The sequence below is a fragment of the Hyperolius riggenbachi genome, chromosome 3 (assembly GCF_040937935.1).
Source record: "Hyperolius riggenbachi isolate aHypRig1 chromosome 3, aHypRig1.pri, whole genome shotgun sequence".
NCBI lineage: Eukaryota > Metazoa > Chordata > Amphibia > Anura > Hyperoliidae > Hyperolius > Hyperolius riggenbachi.
In genome coordinates, this window is record NC_090648.1 from 226,981,014 (window position 1) to 227,000,093 (window position 19,080).

Consider the following 19,080-nt stretch of genomic DNA (forward strand, 5'->3'; position numbering starts at 1 on the left):
ACCATAATATTAAGAGTATTGTTCTGTTCTTTTGTTCTTCTATTAAGTTCTGATCCAGTTCTGTATTATGCCTGAAGAAGAAACTTAAAGTTTTGAAAACTTGCAAAGAAATCTTGTACAGTAAGGCCTCATTCACACTATACACATTGCTGTGCTCATTTCGGCAATGTGTATGAAGAGCCAGATTAAGACCACACTGGGCCCCAAGCAGAGCAATAAATTTAGGGCCCCCTCCTCAGCCACCCTGTTGAAAGCATGTCCCCCCCCCCCCCCCCCCAGTATAGGTGACCTGATGTCCCTGCAGTATAGGTAGTCAGATGTCTCCCTACTATAGGTACTAGCCAGATGTCCTCCCAGAATAGATAGTGAGACAACCCTCCAGTAAAGGTAGCCAGATGTTCTCCCAGTATAGGTAGCCAGGCGACTCCCCAGTATAGGTAGCCAGATGGAATCAGTGAATAATGGCGCACAGCGCCTATGCATAAAAATGGTGCCACATTAAAAAGATACGCTTATCGCTATTTATCGTTAGTACTGCATAATAATGGCGCACAGGGAAAAAAGAAGAAAAACGGCACACACTAACGTTATTTATCAATAGTGGCACACACTAACGTTATTTATCAATAGCGCCCTACATAAGCCAAACTGCAGACGTTATTTAACTGCAAAACGGTGAATGGATTTAATGTAACACTGTCACGGTTAGGGTTAGGCACCACTGGGGGGGGGGGGGGGTCTTAGGGTTAGGCACCACCAGGGGGGTCTTAGGGTTAAGCACCACCAAGGAGGTGGTTAGGGTTAGGCACCACCAGGGGGGGTGGTTAGGGTTAGGCACCACCAGGGGGTCTTAGGGTTAGAGATAGGTACAGAGAGGGTTCTGTGTGAGAGTAGGGTTAGGTATAGTTACAGTACAATATACACCACCAGGGGGGTGGTTAGGGTTAGGCACCACCAGGGGGGTGGTTAGGGTTAGGCACCACCAGGGGGGGGGGGGTTTGGGTTAGGAATAGGTACAAAGAGGGTTCTGTGTGTTAACGCTAAATAACGATAAGGCTTTAATGCTAAATAACAATAAGGCTTTAACGTTAAATAGCGATAAGTGGCAAACGGATTAGCGGCAACACTGTGCGCCATTATTCACAGGCGCCATTTTCAGGTGGACGCAGCCAGATGACCCTCCAGTATAGCCAGTTGTCACCCCCCAGTATAGGTAGCCAGATAACACTCCCTTTACAGGTAGCCAGATGTCCCCCTCTATTTCCACAGTATAGGTAGCCAGATACCCCCACAGTATGGATAGCCAGAGGATCCCCCAGTGGAGGTAACCAGAACCAAACTTTTCCCAGCCAATCTCTCATAGGTGGGTCACATGATAAGAAACCCTAGCTATCGCCATGGAGAACAGACATGCACTGAGGAGAATCTGTACTGAAGATGCAGCACGGGAACCTGGAGAGGTAATAGACACTTTGCTCCTCTCTGCTCACACTCTGCGAATTGAATCTTTTCTTGCTGCTGGGTAATGCCACGCTCGGGTATGACTCGGGTGATATAACTGAGGCTAATTAGCTCAGCAATGACAGGAACCAATGGTAAACATCACAACCAGAACTCTAGACTGGGAGCACACTTGTCTGTGTTTTCTGCCCAGGAAAACAGAGAACCAATGTAAATCAATGGAGGGCCAGCCCAGTGCACACTGTTAGGTGTTTTTCCTATAAAAACCTGACAGCAGTGAAACAAAGTGTGGATTTTTTATATCAATTAAAGTAGCTTTTGTGAAAAAAATGCCTACGTTTTCCCACGTACATACACACATGGTAAAAAATGCATACAGAAAAGCGCACACAGAAAACTGACAGATAAGTGTGCTACCGGCCAAAGGCTTTTAAGCAGAGCAGTTTGTCTAAATCAGTGGTGCCCAACCTTTTTTTACCCGAGGGCCGAACTTTAAATCAAGAAAAATCTCGAGGGCCGGAACACATGCATACAAATTTTCGATGTAAAACTTTAAACGTTTTTCTAGTAACAGTTAACATGGTGTTGGAAATGAAAAGAAAACGACAATATAAGAATTGTTGTACTCACCATTTGATGCACATTTTCTTAATGAGAAGTTTGCGGCTGTTTTTCAGAAACCAATTTCTGGATATTTGGCTCCAAATTTGTAACATTTATTCTTAATACAGAATGAAGATGATCATCTGTGATGCGAGAACGTGAGCCAGTTTCTGTGTGGGGCTGCCCGCTCTGTGTGGGGCTGAGGGGGCTGTCTGCTCTGTGTGGGGCTGACAGCTCTGTGTGGGGCTGAGTGGGCTGCCCTGTCTGTGTGGGGCTGAGGAGGCTGCCCTGTCTGTGTGGGCTGCCCTGTCTGTGTGGGGCTGAGGGGGCTGCCCTGTCTGTGTGGGGCTGAGGGGGCTGCCCTGTCTGTGTGGGGCTGAGGGGGCTGCCCTGTCTGTGTGGGCTGCCCTGTCTGTGTGGGGCTGAGGGGGCTGCCCTGTCTGTGTGGGGCTGAGGGGGCTGCCCTGTCTGTGTGGGGCTGCCCTGTCTGTGTGGGGCTGAGGGGGCTGCCCTGTCTGTGTGGGGCTGAGGGGGCTGCCCTGTCTGTGTGGGGCTGAGGGGGCTGCCCTGTCTGTGTGGGGCTGAGGAGGCTGCCCTGTCTGTGTGGGGCTGAGGAGACTGCCCTGTCTGTGTGGGGCTGAGTGGGCTGCCCGCTCTGTGTGGGGCTGAGGAGGCTGCCCGAGGAGGAGAGGATCGGGTGGTATTGCGTAGTAAAGTATCGGCGTAGTCCCGCGCATACTTGAGAATGTGCTGGTATTCAGCCCCGGGTAGCGCTGGGATAGTTAGAAAGCCTCGCTCATTGGTTAGTGCAGGAACCTTCCTCCAATAGGAATCAGCCTAATTCCTATTGGAGGAAGGTTCCTGCACTAACCAATGAGCAAGGCTTTCTAACTATCCCAGCGCTACCCGGGGCTGAATACCAGCGTGTATGCGCGGGACTACGCCGATGCTTTACTACGCAATACCACCCGATCCTCTACCCCTCCGCGGGCAGCCTCCTCAGTCTCCCCCAGCCTCCACCTCCGCAGGACACCGCCACGCGGGCCACAGAAACTGGCCTTGCGGGCCACAAATGGCCCGCGGGCCGTAGGTTGGGCACAGCTGGTCTAAATGATGATGCTATTATGGAAGAAAAGTTAACTACAAATGTACCTGTATCCTTACTGGCTAGCAAGCAGCTCTTGCTGTTTGAATGCTGTATTGAACTGGACAGAGATCACACAGATAACATTAGTCTTTTCAGCCCCCAGCCTGTGTCTGACAGCTTTACAAGCTAAGAAGAAGGGGGGGGGGGGGGATCCAAGAGGGAGATAAACACTGTCTTATCTATGTTACAGAAAGCATTCCTACAGACTTTGTTTTTAATGGACCATAAAGAGTTACATGAACAGGGGCAATAACTCTTTTTTGGGGCCACGGGGCCCTTGACCTTTTACTAGATCAAAGCAACTGCCTCTGTTGCCTGGTGGATAATCCGGCTCTGCTTGTATGGGGTGTGATCAGCAAGAACATCAGAAGTGAATAGAGTGCACTGTCAGATGTTCAGAGTACATGCGCTGTGCAGCAGTGCGATGTGCTGTGTATCAGTGGGATGAGCTATCGCACTGCTGCACACATTATTTGGCAAAGGCAGCACTGACCCATTCTCTGTAATGAAGGGGATCACCAGAGCAGATGGCATGTGATTACACGTATTGTGTTCCAATCACACTGCCATCTGCATTTGACAGTGTGAACAAAGCCTTAGTCTTTAAAGGTATCACCTAAACAACTAATGTTGTTATATCTTCAGATTCTCTCCATGGCTAGCCCCAGACAATACTCAAAATGATATTGTAACTTTTCCAATCCAGCAACATTAGATACAGGACTGAAAACTGTTTCCAACATGTTATCTGAAGGAGCTTATCAGTTGAGTATGGTTACTAGGTTTCATCAGGCATAGTTATTGGCATGATCTAACCATACTCAGCTGCCCACGGTTTCCAGGTCAGGAATTCCTATGTTTGTCTTGTCTTACAGTGGGCAATGCAACCCAATTCCCAATATTGCTAAATATAATTTATTGATCTTATTTCCACCCACCATTCACACACAACTTTTTCTAAATGAATTTGAGAGCATAACAACTGCTGCAAGACTAAAAACAAACTAGCAGTAGACACCAGATGCTAGAATACCAGTCTTTATTAAATACATTTCAGCAAATACCAAATAACATGACTGATCATCAGGGCTATGATTTTTTCTGTAATGTTCACTTTTTCATGTATGCAGTTAATACTGATACTGTTCACATCACAGGTATTTTTCTTATTTTTCAGATGGCATCTGCAGCAGTCATGGGAAGTGAAGGTATATTATGTTGCCATATTGGTAGCTGCTTACATTTATTTTAACCACTTGCCAACCGCGCACTCATAACGCGCGTCGGCAAAGTGGCAGCTGCAGGACCAGCGACGCAGATCTGCGTCGCCGGCTGCAGGCTGATTAATCAGGAAACAGCCGCTCGCGCAAGCGGCTGCTTCCTGTCAATTCACGGCGGGGGGCTCCGTGAATAGCCTGCGGGCCGCCGATTGCGGCTCACAGGCTAAATGTAAACACAAGCGGAAATAATCCGCTTTGTTTACATTTGTACAACGCTGCTGACAGTAGCAGCGTTGTACCAGATCAGCGATCCCCGGCCAATCAGCGGCCGGGGATCGCTGTCACATGACAGGCAGGAGCCTGTTAGAGGCTGCACAGGACAGATCCGTTCCTGTGCAGCCTCCGATCTCCGGGGAAGGGAGGGAGGAGAGGGAGAGGGGGAATCCTGCGGTGGAGGGGGCTTTGAGGAGCCCCCCCCCCCCCGCCAGCCACACGCAGGCAGGAGCGATCAGACCCCCCCAGCACATCATCCCCCTAGTGGGAAAAAAAGGAGGGCGATCTGGTCGCTCTGCCTGGTGTTTGATCTGTGCTGGGGGCTGTAGAGCCCACCCAGCACAGATCAGCAAAATCAGCGCTGGTCCTTAAGGGGGGGGGGGTAAAGGCTGGGTCATAAAGTGGTTAATGTTACCTATAGTTTGTTATTCAAAAAAGAAGACAGAGAAAAAGTAATTGCAAACAAACTCCCAATAGTGTAAAACCATATGACTTTGTATTAGCTTTAAAATAGATGTACACTTATAAATTCCGCTGGTTAAAAGATCTCACAGAGATTTTAGAACGGGCCCTTCCCTCGTATGTTGGGCACTGGCTGGCTTGTTGCGCAATCCTCTGTGGTCGGCGCACTAGGACCTCCAGTCCGCTCAAACCACTCCACTACCCACTCCACGTGTATTCAGCTCTCGTTTCCGCATCCAGACCCACCCTACATGTTTAATCACAATTGACTCATCAGGGTCTCCTAGGGGTTATGTAGCTTAGAAAGAGCAGCTTAGAGACAGTTCGAGGGGGGGGGGGTCCATAAGACGCTCCTGCACTATAGATGCACCGGGTTAAGTTATTTTTTTCCCTGATTTCTGGCCTCTAAACCCAGGTGTGTCTTATAGTCTGAAAAAAGGAAATGCAGTCTAGTTAATAATATGTTTGGCACTGTACATACACGTTTATCTCATCATGTCACATATCACCAAGGGGAAACTACTGTTTTTAGTTTTGTTTATCTCTAGAGATCAGAACCAAAGTGAATAAGCACGTTAGTTTCTGATCTTCTATTCCCGCTATGTGTTCAATGGTCTGGAGAATCCATACATTTTCAAAGTATACTAATGGCAGCTGAATTCCAGAACATATACAGCTGGTCTGGACGATTTATCTAATGTCTGTATAGTATGTGGCTCCATGTGGAAGATCCTGAAAACACTAAAAGTATGGTTAGTAAGCATTATTCGCTTTGGGGTTCTTAGTGTGTATTGTGAGAAAGATAAAATAAGAGAAGAAGACAAAAACAATATATTATATGTTTAGAATAAACACAAATATGAGAACCAAGACTCCAACTTTTTTTTTCTAAGTCAGCTCTGAGCAGAATAAAAGCATGTATTGGTTTCTTTCTGGCAGTAAGGGTTACTTTCCTGCAGGACATTGCCCTCATAGCACTAGCAATTACAGTGTGTGCTCTCTCTTTGCTCTGTCTCTCTCATTCAAAATAAAAGCTTATCACTCTAACCTCCATTAGACTAACCTTAAACTCGCCCCTGCCAGCAAGCAAAGTAATTGGACCTTGTTACTCATCAGTTATTCATCCATTTCTTTCTTCTCCACATACTAAGAAAGGACTCACTGCCATTTCGGCAACACACTTCATTTCATTCATTATTGTACCCAGTATTTCTGCCGCATGTAGTATTTTTGGATTCAACACATACGAGGGAATGTCTTGGTCTTGGATGTGTATTCTACCACAATATTTATTGATACATCTTTTATGTATGTGTTTATTGGTACTTTGACTCTCCCATGTCAAAGGCAGAGCCCTTAACCAGTACACTATAGTTGTTTTGATTTTGGTTAATAATGTATTGAGCACAGCAGAACTTAAATTCAATTCAGTAATGTAAATTATAATTATAGCTGTTATTATTCAAACTTCTGTCCATATTTAATTTGATCCAATGATAAGCAGTATATTAGGGACGGGAATATACAATTAGGAGATGCTTATTGCAAGCTAATGTCTTAGGCTAGCTGCCCATTAACCTCTACAGAGCTGCCATGCCCCTGACCTCTTCAGCTTCACTTTATAACATGGAGGTTTGAAACCGGAGGGAAGCAGTTGCATGCGAAATAAATTATGATAGAAATAGAGAATTTTTAAATTTTAACATTAAAGAAAGTGGAATGCTATCAGGCATTTTTTTTTACGGTGTTTAGGTTTCAGCTTTGATTGTCAGTAATATTTATTGATTGTCAGTAATATTTATTATATTTTGTATGTGTGACATAATTTTGTGCATCTCTTTGGTTGTTATTTCTCTGCTATCTCTCCAAGGAGCTTGCCAGTTACGTATTGCTGATATCATCACTAAGAAGCGTGATGGAATGCCATTGACAGCACTGGAAATCAGATTTATGGTAAAAGAGACAATGACAGGTCAAGTTCAAGACAGTCAGCTAGGTAATCAAAATAACCTCACAATTAGAGAAGTGTTGCTTTCTGCCTATTGCCATTTACTGTTTTGTATGCATTCTGAAAATCTAAATAAATGATTACTGTACCTCCACTGTACTATATGCAGGAGATAGTCAGCATCAATCAGTCTGTACACACTAAAAAAAATAAATAACAACTGCTAATATAAAAAGTATCTTCCCCATGTAGGACTCAGTGGGGTTGGTCAGCCGATTAAGGGCACATAGTGGGCAGATATTCTCCAGCACAAATACGGTTGGTAGTCAGATTAGTGGATCTTTAAAAGGATATTCTTTCGGTTAGTTCAATCCTGTAGATTGCGAACAATAATTTAGCCTGATTACTCAGTTTGTATGTGCATATATAGTACAGTCATTCCTAAGCACTTCTAACAGAACTACATTCTAGTACACTTTACTTGTTGAATATCCATTGGCAAGGTGTATTTCATGTTTGTGTAATGTGGCTTTTTTGTATTAAAAAGTAGAGTTAGCTGCCATGTGTAGGCATGACTTTTTGCCACCTGTTATTTTGGTGCAGGTGCTGCTGCACGAATTACACTGCTGTGTGGCCATAAACATAGTAACATTGTGTCTATGGCAGCGCCCAGGTCAGGCACAGCGTGTGCCAAAATGACCTGCTGCGCTGCCATCTACACAACAATCTTATCAGCTGGATAAGTTATTTTACGGACACAGAAATTATTTCCTGGATACTCAAGTTTATTCTTTCTTATGTGGACACTGAAGATAACAACACTACAGTCAGGAAAGTAGATACCTCGAGTGCTAGGTGACCGGCCAATTTTATAGGAATGTGTATTAAATACTCAAACAAATATGGAGGATGTCATATTAATGCCCTTTTCAAAAAGTGCCAGTTGTCTGGTTGTCCTTCTGGTGTTTGTCTGCAGAATGTCTGTTTGGTGCAGTCTGGAAACATTCATAAAAACAAACGCACAAACAGCAATACAGCTAGCAGGTGACAAATAATTGTAAAGTAATAGTAAGAGGATTACCATATCTCTCATTGATTTTGAACAAATCGAAAATACAGTTATTTATCTCTGGGCATGCGCCATACATCAGCCCCTCTGGTTTTATATGTTTTAAATATTTTATCACTTTTTTGATGCCTCCAATGCTTTTTTTGCATTGTGGCAAACTGCACACAAATTTGGCAAAAAAACAACAAGTGCCCTTTCTTCTGGTTTCTAATAGCTATATGGTAGGACCTGCCATGTTTCCCCCTTTTCTTCTAGCTGCTCTTATTTGTCCATGGACAGGTGTGAAGATATCATCGTTGACTTCTTTAAACTCTTTGAAGCACAGTGTCCCATCTCCCCACTCCCCCTTGCTGATTAAACTTTTGTTTATTCTCTACTAATGTGTGCAATAAATTAATTATATCAGTCCTTATCTGCCTGAAATTTCTGCGGTCGTTCAGGCCTCAGAAGTAGGGTAATAAAAGCCTCTGCTAAACTTTTAACTGTAAAAAGAAGACATAAAAAAATTGCAGGTTTTTTTTAATAACGAGCCACATTATTAGCATGCATATTTAATGTGCTATTGAGTTGCCCTGGGTGCTAAGAATGTTGCTTGGTTCACTTTATCGCCTTAATCTTGGTCACTAACGTGGAAAGTATTTGATGCAGGAGGTCCAGCACAACAGCCAGTAAAGCAGCATTTCTAAAAAAAACCTCAAGAATATTAATGGCAACCTCCATTCTCTTTTATTACAGGCCCCCTTTAAAACTCTAGTACATTTTTTCCATGACATTATTTACTGCATTCATAATTCATATTTTACTTCCAGGCGCACTGCTTATGGCAATACGGCTCCGCGGGATGGACCCAGAAGAAACTATGACATTAACAAAAGAAATGGTGGCTTCAGGATGTGTGCTCACATGGCCAGAGGAATGGACTGGGCTGGTAGTGGACAAACATTCCACAGGAGGGGTTGGAGATAAAGTTAGCCTTCCTCTGGCACCAGCACTCGCTGCATGTGGATGTAAGGTATCACAATTCATAGAAATCTATCCACCCTGCAGAAATTTGCTGAAAATATGGTTAACTGATAAACTTTCGGGCAGTGTGTAGGCTAAATAATAGTATACTCTGAATAGAGTACTGGTTAAGGGCTCTGCCTTTGACATGGGAGACCAGGGTTCGAATCCTCGCTAGGGTCAGTACCTATTCAGTAAGGAGTTCAAGGCAAGGCTCCCTAACACTGCAGGGTGGCCTCCTGAGCGTGTCACAGTGGCTGCAGCTCTTGAGCGCTTTGAGTCCGACAGGAGAAAAGCGCTATATAAATGTTCGGATTATTATTATTAAGTAAGAAGAGCAGGTGGGTGGAATGAGTACAATGTGATGGAACCACAAGGTGGAACACATAGTAGGGTTGGTTCGGGAGATCAATGTGTTGTGTGGAAAGGTCTGATATGTGACTGGATGGGCACACTGTGGTGATGTGAAGGAAAGGTTAGAGAGATGAGCAGTGATGTTAATAGGATGATTAGGAGAATTCAGGACATCAGAACACAAAAGGGGCTGGTATGCAAGTTAAGTGACATGTGAGATGACAATGTAAATGTGTGTGCACAGTCTTCTGCCACTTCCAACTAGGATACATTACTTTCTTATCACTGTAAGAAGCCAGGGCTAAGAATAAGGGGCTAGAAATACCTCCCTGAAAACTGTGCTGTAAATCTCTGTGTGACAGAGTGAACACATCTGAGTGCAGGGGACAGATAATTAGTTCCAAAGCTCAAGTTTTGTTTGTGTGGGAGCTGAATAAAATTATAAAACTACCTTCCTATACATGAGACCCTTAAAACGTTAAAAGTGTTTTGAGCTTTTTTTTTATTTACCTTTACATACAATATATGAACATGGGATTCCAGGAAAGTCCTATTTTAGATTAGAACTATAAGATACAATAAGTAGAAGTAAAAAGGTCTAGAATGTGAAGGGACAAAGAGGGGGTAGTAGGAGAGATAATAATAATTGCAGTATTTGTATAGCGCCTTTCTCCTGTCGGACTCAAAGCGCTTACGAGGCAGCCACTAGAGCGCCCTCAGTAGGCAGTAGCAGTGTTAAGGAGACTTGCCCAAGAAACTCCTTACTGAAATAGGTACCGGCTTACTGAACAGGCAGAGCCGAGATTTGAACCCAGGTCTCCTGTGTCAGAGGCAGAGCTCTTAACCATTACACTATCCAGATGTTAAAACTCATGAGGGAGGGGGAAACAGGGGAACGGGGGGGGGGGGGGGGGAAATGGAACACTGATTTTGGTAACTCAAATGGGCAAAAACGCAGCACTACCCAACCACACTGGTTTTAAGTCCATTCGATGTTATGGGGCAGCTGGGTGACAGAATCAGTTGACAAACAAACAATAACTACTGTCTTAAAAATTAAAGCAGCGCAAATCTTTATTTTTGCGACACAAACGTGGCAATGATCAAACATGATGGGACTTTCATTTGTGCTGATTGTATCTATTTGTTCTGCTTACAATTAGATATGCATGCCTATTCCGCATCCACTTAATGTTATAATATTCTTTTAAGGTTCCCATGATCAGTGGACGAGGACTGGGCCATACTGGGGGAACACTGGATAAACTGGAGTCAGTTCCGGGTTTTAGCTGCCTGCAGAGCCCTGAACAGGTATGAGGAAACATACTGGATGACAGGCTTATGAAATATACCATTTTCAATACTCATCAGAGAGAAGGCACAATGGATCTGAAGAGTTATATACAGTTATGCTGACATTTCACTTTATATCTTCTTATCTCCTAGTATCATTTGAGGAAAAAAAAGCAAACTTTATGCATAAACTATATTCCACAGTCATTCTGTCATGAGAGAAATATGGCAGATGCATTGCTGCTGATCATGTCTCTGGCTGTAATACTGACTGTCAGCCTGTAATCCTTTCAGAATCACACCAAGGGGCAAACCAATAGTTACAGCAGACAGATTAGTTGCTTTGAGTCAAGTGACAGGCAGCCTACTGGGCCAATCAAAGTGCTGAAATCACGTCCATGAAAGCCACTGGACCCACCGGGGCTCAGGGTACGTTCAGTGGAGCGGCCGATAGTTAGGAGAGCAAGTAAGTTACCAGTGCTCGCTATGCTGCACTACTACTACTATGCTGCTACTACTGAAGCTGCAGTGCTGGTCACAAAGATGTAATGTCTCAGCACATGGAAGAGGTGGAAGTAGTCAGGTGATCTGCTCTGTGTTGGAGAAGCAACTCCCATTCTGTTACCAGCAATGAGCTACAATATTCAGCAAAGGCTTAGTCTGACAAGTATTTTAAGTACCATATTTTTATTGCAAGTATTGAGCTGCTAATTCATTGAAATATGTAATAATTATTAAAAAAAAAAAAGGGATTGAAAATAGGGCTTTAATTTAAGTACAAGTCACTGGCTGTAAGAGACTGCTGGAATGCAAAAAATATGGCAGTAAACAGGGCTAGACTGTGTTTACTCCAATGCTGCAGACTCGGTACCCAACCCCAGCAGTCCCGTTACCTATTCCCAGGTTCTTCAGACTCTGACCATCACTGAAGTCCCCACTCAACAGGCATGTGACAATATCATATTTTATTGGTGGTATTAATAAATTATAATCAAATGTAACCAAGGAAACCATAGTTGCCTGCTAGATTGGTTTCTGAGATAAGAATTAACGATACTTACGTATTATCCCATCTGGAAAGTTTGGCAGCTTTTTGTTAAAGTTCTGTTTGCTCCCCCAAGAAGATCTGGCCATTTTTGGAAAGCTGAAAGTCCCGGCTTCGGTTCCCAACTTGGTATGATGCTCAATTCCCAAGTTATGGGGTTTTGAAGGATGGGTGTCCTCTGAACTTAGCTGCAGAAAGTGCAATTACAGAAGTACAGAATGAACCTGACATAATGATAAGCAGCAAACCCAGTAGGTCCTCTTCTTCCTTCGCAGCATAAATCTGTGTTTTCAAAACTTATGTCAAGTGCCCTGGGTCTCTCATTACAGATGAAGGTGCAGCGCAACTATGCATATTAAGTATGCAAAATCGACGGCTGTATCCATCGAAACACGATCGAACATGTTGGAAATAATCGAATCGATCCCATCGATCCCGCAAACCGAGCGGGAAATCGCAACGTGTGTACCCAGCATTACTGGCATGGGCAGGAGACTCAATTCCACTGTGCTCTCAGCAGCAAAGTGCAGGACACCCGTCCCCCAAATCTGCCCTAACTTGGGAATGGGGCATCACATTGACTCGGGACCCAGTGCAAAGGAAAGCCGGGACTTTCAGCTTTCCAAAAATGGTTAGATCTGGCTAGGGGATCAAACAGAACTTTAACAAAAAGCTGCCAAACTTTCCAGACGGGATAATACATAAGTACCGAATTAACTAATAACCATAGAAATATCACCTGATGACATAAAATGTAAAGGGAATTTATTTTGACTGTTAGTTGAATTCAGAGGTAGCCCGAGTGTGTGAATATGTTACTTTCTCTTCCATTTTCTGTTGAACTATTTATATGTTTGCAGATGTTAGAAATCCTTCGTTCTGTTGGCTGCTGTATTGTTGGGCAATCTGATAACCTTGTTCCAGCTGATAAGATATTCTATGAGATGAGGGATGTGACAGGAACAGTGGACAGTCTGCCTCTGATCACAGGTATCAGCAGCTTCTAGTGGTCAGTATAATTTTACTACAAAAGACTTCAGTTAAAAAGAACATTAAGACATATCCATCAAAATATGGGCATAGGGGCCATGGTCACAGCAGTTGCATGTGCAACCTGGCCTGGGTGGACCCTAAGGGCCCCACTTATCCCCCACATGTTCTGCATGAGAGAGCGCAGCGGCGGGCAAATGAGCAGCAGTTGAGGTTCATCAAATACTCACTTCGCCGCGATCCACACACTTCATGCACTTACTTCTGCCTGTTCTTGTGTTCCATCTCACAGTAATAGTGCCCCCTAGGGGGTGATGTTACCATGAACTGGAACGCAGGACAGGAAAAAGTAAGTACTTGCAGCATGTGGATCGCAGCAAAGTGAGTATTTGATGACCTTCCTCCTCAACCGCTCTTTGTTCGCCCACCGCTGCATGCTCTTCCTGGCTACCTATGCTGGAACACCTATTCTTGTTTACCTATACTGAGCGCCTATTCCTGGTTACCTATACTGAGCACCTATTCCTGGCTACTTATACTGAGCTCCTATTCCTGGCTACCTATACTGAACACCTATTCCTGGCTACCTATGCTTAGCACCTATTCCTGGCTACCTATACTGAGCACCTATTCTTGGCTACCTATACTAAGCACCTATTCCTGGCTACCTATACTGAGCACCTATTCCTGGATACCTATACTGAAACACCTATTCCTGGATACCTATACTGAACGTCCTTTTTCTGTCTACCTATACTGAGCAACTATCCCTGGCACCTATTCCTGGCTACCTATACTGAGCACCTATTCCTTGCTACCTATACTGAGCACCTATTACTGGCTACCTATACTGTGGGCACCTATTCCTGGCTACCTATACTGAGCACCTTTTCCTGGCTACCTATACTGGGGGCAGCCTACCTCATAATCAAACACACAGGAAGTAGTCACAAAGGAACCGAGACAGGGCAGCAGCAGCCAGTGTCTCACTGTGAGGAGAGGCCACCTGACCTCTCTTACATTCATTCTTACTGACAATTAAAAATCTGAGAGGGCGAATTAGGGTTTTAACTGAAATCCATACACGCCAGATATGAGACTATACTCAGAGGAGAATACTGAAAGCTTTGATTCTGTATTCCATAAATTGCTGTACATAACCCTGGAACTCACATGTTGTACATCTTATAATGTTGCTAGAAGTTACAGACTAATCCCAAGATGTGCAATCTAAGTCAATTCACAAAAATGGAGATATTGGAGATCATTGAATGTGAATTTAATATTATAACATTTTCTGACCATGTGACTGACCATGTTGCTGATATTTCCATAGCTTCAGTGATGAGCAAAAAGGTGGCTGAAAGTCTTTCTGCACTAATACTTGATGTGAAGTTTGGTGAAGCAGCTCAAAGTCCAACCATTGAAGAAGCAAGGACCCTTGCACAAAGCCTAGTGAGTGTTGCTTTACAAATCTGATAACACTGGAACATAGTTACATAGGTACCTAGTTTGCAAAAAGACATTTCCCATTAAGTTTAACCTCACAAATTATGTCCCTGACTAGATCAAGGTAACAAAACACACAAAAACAACACAATACGAACTGTAATCACGCAAATGTTAATAGTAATTTAGTGGTAATGGGGAAGATCAGAAAGGACCAGACAACCACCAAAAAAAGCTACCTGTAGAGAACAACTCACCACCAAGCAAAATAGTTTAAGCAAAATATTTATTTAGGAAGTGTCTTTAATGTTACAAATATTTAAAGAACAACTGAAATGAGAAGAATATGGAGGCTGACATATGTATTTCCTTTTAAACAATACCAGTTACCTGACAGCCCTGCTGGTCTATTTGGCTGAAGTAGTGTCTGAACAACACCAGAAACAAGCATGTGGGTAATCTAGTCAGATCTGACAATGAGGTCAGAAACACCTGCTCTGCATATGCTTGCTCATGGTCTATGGCTAAACGTATTAGAATCAGAAAATCAGCAGCACAGCCAGGTAACTGGTATTGCTTAAAAGGAAATAAATATGGCAGCATCCATATCCCTTTCACTTCAGTTCAGAGGGACACAATTATTCCCGGGGGGGGGGGGGGGGCGGCAGTGACCCAGCATGCCCCAGCATGCCCCAGTGTAGCACCATCACTACTAATATTGATATTTCATAATCAATACACTATATAAATTCTTAAATAGCTGCAGCACAGTGGGGGTAGGTGGTTAATAAAATCTCTGACTGTCAATAAAAGTCAATAGTGGAACGTAAAATACATGGTATAGATTCATACTCTATAACAGCATAAATGGGAGGCACTAATAAAGTGCAATAATTAATGTGAATATGATGAGTATGCAAAATATAAAAAACAGTTTGGATGCAGTGTTGGATGTACCATGAAATAGCCATAGGCCATCCTCTGCATACTTTATTTGCATCAAAACTTGTTACCATGTTTCCTTTGTTTCTAATGGCTTATTAACATAATCAGCGCATTTTGAGTATTACAGTATAAATGTCCTTTAGTGGATTCTAATTATATATGTTATTCTGACTATGGGGTTGATTCATTAAAGCTCCGCTGCTAAAGCAGCGCAACTTAATTTGAGCAGCGCGAGTTAAAAATCCTCAGTGCACAATATTATTATTATTATTATTTATTGTATTTATAAAGCGCCAACATATTACGCAGCGCTGGACAATAAATATATACAATGATACAAGGATGACATACATAGGGTTATACACATAGAACAAAGTTATACATACAAATTGTACAAAATACATGATCATGCAATATGGGCTGGTTAGGTAGGCCCAGTAATACAAGTACAGGCTGTCATAGGACAGGAGCACATGATCCTGTAGATTACACCAGGGAGTGGAGGACCCTGCCAGAGGCTTACAATCTAAAGGGAGGGGTGGAAACACTAGGGGGGGGGATGTTAAATATTCCTTAGAGAGTTACTGTGTGGTAGGAGGTGGGTAGGCCATCATAAAGAGGTGGGTTTTGAGGGCTTGCTTGAATGTGTTGAAAGAGGGAGCAAGTCTGATGGGTGGTGGAAGGGCATTCCAGAGGGTGGGGGCAGCTCTTGAGAAATCCTGCAGGCGGGCATGGGAGTGTGAAATGCGCGGGGTGGTGAGGCGAAGGTCGTTGGAGGAACGGAGGGGGCGACCTGCTGTATACTTGTGAACAAGATGCGAGATGTAGGTAGGGCATGTTTTGTGCACAGATTTATACGCCAGGCATAGAATCTTGAAACTTATCCTGAGACGGATAGGGAGCCAGTGCAGGGATTCACAAAGGGGAGATGTGGATGCAGAGCAGTGCGAAGAATGGATGAGTCTTGCAGCCGCGTTCATCACTGATTGAAGGGGGGCAGTGCGTTTCAGGGGGAGGCCAGAAAGGAGTGAGTTACAGTAATCAAGGCGGGAGATGATGAGGGCATGGATGAGCAGTTTGGTCGTGTCCGGGGTTAAGAATGGGCGGATCTTGGAGATATTACGGAGGTGGAAATTGCAGGCTCTTGTGATGTTTTGGATGTGTGGGATGAAGGAGAGGTCAGAGTCCAAGGTGACACCCAGGCAGCGGGCCTGGGAGGTAGGGAGAATGGTTGTGTTGTCGATTGTGAGGTGGAAACCTGGGATGGGTGCAGCAGCATGGGGTGGAAGGATCAGGAGCTCAGTTTTGTCTAGGTTAAGCTTTAGGAACCTAGCTGACATCCAGGAGGAAATTGCTGAGAGACACGAGGAGACCTTGTTTATGGTGGTGGCTGAGAGATCGGGGGTATGGAGGTAAATCTGAGTGTCATCTGCATAAAGGTGGTAATTGAAGCCCAGGGAGGAGATAAGCTTGCCAATTGAGGAAGTGTATATGGAGAAAAGAAGGGGGCCTAGAACAGAGCCCTGGGGGACCCCAACTGAAAGGGGGGCAGGAGTTGAGGAGGAGCCATTGAAGGAAGTGGTGAAGGAGCGATTGGATAGGTAGGAGGAGATCCAGGCCAAGGCAAGCCCATGGATGCCCATGGACTGTAGTGATTGGAGGAGGAGGGAGTGGTCAACAGTGTCAAATGCTGCAGAGAGGTCAAGGAGGAGCAGGATGGAATAACTGCCTTTGGCCTTGGCAAGGGTAAGGTCGTTGACCACCTTGGCGAGGGCTGTTTCAGTTGAGTGCGCAGGTCGGAATCCAGACTGTAGGGGGTCAAGTAGGGCATTGGTGTTGATGTATTGGGTAATGCGCTGGTGGACTAGGCGTTCGAGGAGTTTAGAAGCATAGGGAAGGAGGGAGATTGGGCGGTAGTTTGAGGGTAGGGATGGGTCGAGTGAGGGTTTTTTCAGCAGGGGAAGCACAGTGGCCTGTTTGAATGCTTTGGGGAAGATGCCTGTGGAAAGGGAGAGATTGAACAAGGAGTTGAGGACTGGGGCCAGGTCAGAGAAGTGGGGACGAAGAGTATTCGCGGGTACCAGATCACAGGGAGAGGATGTGGGGGGGGAAGCCACTAGCAGCAGGCTGACTTCATCAATGGTGGCAGGAGCAAAAGAGGCGAGGGGTGGATGAGACAAGGGAGCCGCTGGGAGGGAAGGCAAGGGGACAACCTGAGACGCATTGGTAAGGGAGGGATGGAGGAGGGAAATTTCATTGCGTATTGTTGCAATTTTAGTGGTGAAGTGGTTGGCAAGGTCATTGGCTGAGAGGGAGGAGCTGGGAGGGGGAGGAGTGGGGTTGAGGAGGGAATTGAAGGTAGCAAAAAGCTGTCGAGGGTTGGAAGCTTGGGTTACAATCAGTGCTGCAAAGTACCTTTGTTTAGCCTCGGAGAGGGCAGTGTGGAAGAGTAACAGTTTGGCCTTGTAATCTAGGAAGTCAGCATTGAGATGTGATTTCCTCCATTTCCGTTCGGCTGCTCGAGTTTCTTTCCTGAGGTTACGTGTGTGGGTGTTGTGCCAGGGTTGGGGGTTGGGGGGCTTGATAGGGCGGAAGATTGAGGGGGCAGCTTGATCTAAAGCAGATGAGAGGGCAAGGTTATATTGTTCAGCCGCTTCATTGGGGCATGTTAGGGTGGGTAGGTGGGAGGAGAGGGAGAGAAGGGGACTTGCTAGGACATTTGGGCTGAGATTACGTAGGTCTCTGTGCCATCGACCAGGCTGAGGGGTGGGGAGAGAAGTTGTTGGTGGGGAGATAGTGAAGGTGCGCGGTAGTGCTGCGTAGCATGCGCCCCTAAACTTATGCACGCTCCCTTTCAAGTGCAGCCGTGCCTTCTAGCGCCTGATGTAAACTAGCTTTAATACATTTTTATTGGTGCAATGCTGCCTGTCAAGCTGCGCATACAACGTAGGGACTTTTGTTAAGCCAGCCTGAACCACCTCTGATGCCAATAGCAGCGCCATGCTGGCATACTGGCTGTTCTAGAGTGGGCAATGGTCCTGTCACTTATATGCACACAGATCCATTGCCCATTCCAGAACTGCCAGTATGCTAGTATGGCGCTGCTATTGGCACCAAAGGTGGTTCAGGCAGGCTTACCAAAAGTACTTTTGTATGCATCACTGCACATGATATAACTTCCGCCCAGCATGCTTTGTGGCTGGATTTCTGGTGGTCTGACCCTCCCTGATCCGTTTTTCCCTTATTTGGTCATATTTTACATTGATTAGCTCTTGAGTTCTTTAGTCAAGCCCCTATGGGTGGAGTTAGGGATATTTAAACCCCTGTGTTGTCCACCTTAGTTGCCATTCTCCTCCAGCTCCTGCCATGTGCGGTTCCTGTATTTGAATATTGGATGAGTAAGTAGTTTGTGGTCTTTAATTTATCAATTGCTTAGATAGTGATTGTATTATGATATATCTATGAGACTGTATTGAGCCCGTGATTTTTATAGAGTAGTTTATTCGCTGTGGCCGTTATATTTCATCTTATCTATTTTATTTTTGATGCCTGCTCTATCCATTTTTTGCAGAGCATTTAATTAACGCCTGCTATTTTCCATAGTTACTGATTGGTCACTTTAAGTGTTTTACTTGCTGGTTTTTTAATTAGCTTAGTGATAGAGTGTATATATACTTATCATTTTATAGGTGGTCATACCTGGCTTCATATTGTCCAGATGTTTTTTTAAGAACAAGTGTTAACTATACAGGTACCCCTTTTTCAGTCTTGAGTTTGCCATTTTTGTTGGTGGCATCTGTTGCTTATTACTTTCTTAAG

At 44.5% G+C, this 19,080-nt stretch overlaps 1 protein-coding gene across 8 annotated transcripts in view; it reads left to right on the forward strand.

The window, feature by feature from the left end:
• Positions 1-19,080, forward strand: part of TYMP (thymidine phosphorylase) — a 98,828-nt gene that overhangs the window by 5,953 nt on the left and 73,795 nt on the right. For 7 of the 8 annotated variants that reach the window (XR_011030353.1, XM_068275889.1, XM_068275888.1 and 4 more), the window contains 6 exons: positions 4,389-4,419; positions 7,037-7,162; positions 8,993-9,195; positions 10,752-10,850; positions 12,738-12,867; positions 14,204-14,322. Coding sequence is in view for 7 of the 8 variants with exons in the window: in XM_068275889.1 (XP_068131990.1) it covers positions 4,389-4,419; positions 7,037-7,162; positions 8,993-9,195; positions 10,752-10,850; positions 12,738-12,867; positions 14,204-14,322 (708 nt within the window). In the remaining variant the exon portion in view is untranslated. Of the gene's footprint in view, positions 1-1,427; positions 1,461-4,388; positions 4,420-7,036; positions 7,163-8,992; positions 9,196-10,751; positions 10,851-12,737; positions 12,868-14,203; positions 14,323-19,080 lie in introns of those variants that run through there. The other variant, XM_068275891.1, reaches the window with a different exon arrangement.